Source organism: Penaeus vannamei, chromosome 40 (assembly GCF_042767895.1).
Source record: "Penaeus vannamei isolate JL-2024 chromosome 40, ASM4276789v1, whole genome shotgun sequence".
NCBI lineage: Eukaryota > Metazoa > Arthropoda > Malacostraca > Decapoda > Penaeidae > Penaeus > Penaeus vannamei.
This window is the reverse complement of record NC_091588.1, coordinates 4,551,718-4,554,217: the sequence shown is the minus strand read 5'-3', so window position 1 is coordinate 4,554,217 and position 2,500 is coordinate 4,551,718. Positions and strand designations below refer to the sequence as shown.

General features: G+C 45.1%; 1 protein-coding gene across 1 annotated transcript in view; it reads right to left on the bottom strand.

Annotated features, from left to right (window-relative positions):
- The window catches only part of LOC113815824 (putative per-hexamer repeat protein 5), a 3,750-nt gene that overhangs the window by 653 nt on the left and 597 nt on the right, over window positions 1-2,500 (bottom strand). Inside the window, exon 2 of the mRNA XM_070117282.1 lies at window positions 1-2,500. This exon is cut by the window's left edge and continues 285 nt beyond it; it is cut by the window's right edge and continues 3 nt beyond it. Within this exon, the coding sequence (XP_069973383.1) occupies window positions 1-2,500 (2,500 nt within the window).

Here is a 2,500-nt window from a genome sequence, read left to right as displayed (position 1 = left end):
AATGCACTGCCAGTTGCACCAAATCTGCTGGCAGTCGATGCTCCAGATCCGAAGCTGCTACTACCAAGTGCGCTTGATGTAAATCTACTGTTGTTGGCTGCACCAAGTCTGCTTCGGCTTGAAGATTCAAAGTCTCTGCCAGTCGCTGTGCCACTTGATGTCCTCGATTCAATTCTGTTGCCATTTGATGTAGTTGGCCTAAATCTGCTGCTACTTGATGTACTTGGGGTAAATCTGCTGCTACTTGAAGTACTTGGTGTAAATCTGGTGCTGCTTGATGTGCTTGGTGTAAATCTGCTGCTACTTAAAGTGCTTGGTGTAAATCTGGTGCTGCTTGATGTACTTGGGCCAAATCTGCTGCCACTTGATGTACTTGGGCCAAATCTGCTACTACTTGATGTACCGGATCCAAATCTGCTGCCACTTGATGAACTAGGTCCAAAACTGCTACTGCCTGATGTAGTTGGTCCAAAACTGCTTCTGCTTGATGTACTAGGTCCAAATGTGCTGCTGGTTGATGTACTAGGTCCAAAATTGCTGCTACTTGATGTACCAGTTCCAAAGGTGTCACCACTTGATGTGCTAGATCCAAAACCATTATTGCCCGAGGTACTGGATCCAATGATGCTACCACTTGATGTACTTGGCCCAAAAGTATTACTGCTTGTATCTGTTCCAAAACTGACGCCACTTGATGTATCAGAACTTAATCCGCTGCTAAATGATGTATCTGAACCAAATACGCTTTCGGACAAGGAAGAAGATACAAAGCCAGGAGTACCAAGGGTTTCGAATGGGGAACCACTGGAGCTGCTTTGGAATCCAGTGGTACTTGGAGAATTATTTCCACTTGTTAGAGATCCAAAGTTAGAATCCGTTCCAAATTCACTTGGTGATCCAGTTTGGATTCTGTCGTTGGTAAAGGAATCAAGCTGGAATGGAGCACTTGCTGGTTGTGAACTAGATAGTGATCTGCTATTGGCTGGTGTGTCGGACCTAAACCCGCTACTGCTCGGTACAGATTCAAAACTGATACTTGGAGAATCGGAAGCTAAGTTTGCGTTAATGTCTGAATCAAATTGGAATATGGTGCTACTTACTGAGTTGGATTGGAGGCCGCTATCAGTGGATGAACCAAGTCCTAATCCACTTCCACTTGAACCAAATTGAATTCCAGTGTCTGCTATGGAGTCAGGTTGGAATCCTGCACCTGTGGTAGAACTAGAATCGAATCCTGTGTTTGTGAATGTACCTGACTGGGATCCTGTGTTTGTGACTCCACTAGACTGGAATCCAGAATCTGTGACTGAGCCTGACTGGAATCCAGAATTTGAGACTGAACCTGACTGGAATCCTGTGTTTGTGACTCCACTAGACTGGAATCCAGAATCTGTGATTGAGCCAGTCTGAAATCCGGAATCTGTGACTGAACCAGATTGGAATCCAGAATCTACAATAGAGCCAGACTGGAATCCAGAGTCTGCAATTGAACCTGACTGGAATCCTGTGTTTGTGACTGCACCAGACTGGAACCCAGAGTCTGTGATTGAACCAGACTGGAATCCAGAGCCAGGCTGGAATCCAGAATCAGCAACTGAATCAAACTGGATTCCAGATCCAATTCCTGAACCAGACTGGAATTCATTATTACTTACAGAACCAGACTGGAATCCATTATTACTTACGGAATCAGACTGGAATCCATTATTACTTACGGAACCAGACTGGAATCCATTATTACTTATGGAACCAGACTGGAATCCATTATTACTTATGGAACCAGACTGGAATCCATTATTACTTACGGAACCAGACTGGAATTCATTATTACTTACGGAACCAGACTGGAATCCATTATTACTTACGGAACCAGACTGGAATCCATTATTACTTACAGAACCAGACTGGAATCCATCATTACTTACAGAACCAGACTGGAAGACACTAGCATTTTCATCTGCTGAGCCGAATGAGAATCCGTTGTTAGTTATTTGACCAGACTGAGTTCCAGTAGTGCTCGTTGAACCTGACTGCGATCCACTGTTAATGAAGGAACTAAATGGTAATCCACTACCACTTCCTGAACCAAACTGGAATCTGTTTCCACCTGTTGAAGAACCAGCCTGGATTCCATTGCCATTTAATGAACTGGACTGGAATCCATTACCACTTAACGAATCCGACTGGAATGTATTACGATTTAACGAACCAGACTGGAATCCATTGCCACTTAAGGAACCAGACTGGAATCCATTGCCACTTAAGGAACCAGACTGGAATCCATTGCCACTTAAGGAACCAGACTGGAATCCATTGCCACTTAACGAACCAGACTGGAATCCACTACCGCTTAACGAACCAGACTGGAATCTATTGCCAGCCGACGGGGAAAAGGAACTCGGCGCGAAGGAAGGTGCTCTTGGGAAGAAGTTCGGACCGGCGAGTCGTACAGCAACGTCCCTTGCCAGGAACTGCTGGGCCGCGGTTACCACTGCCGTAA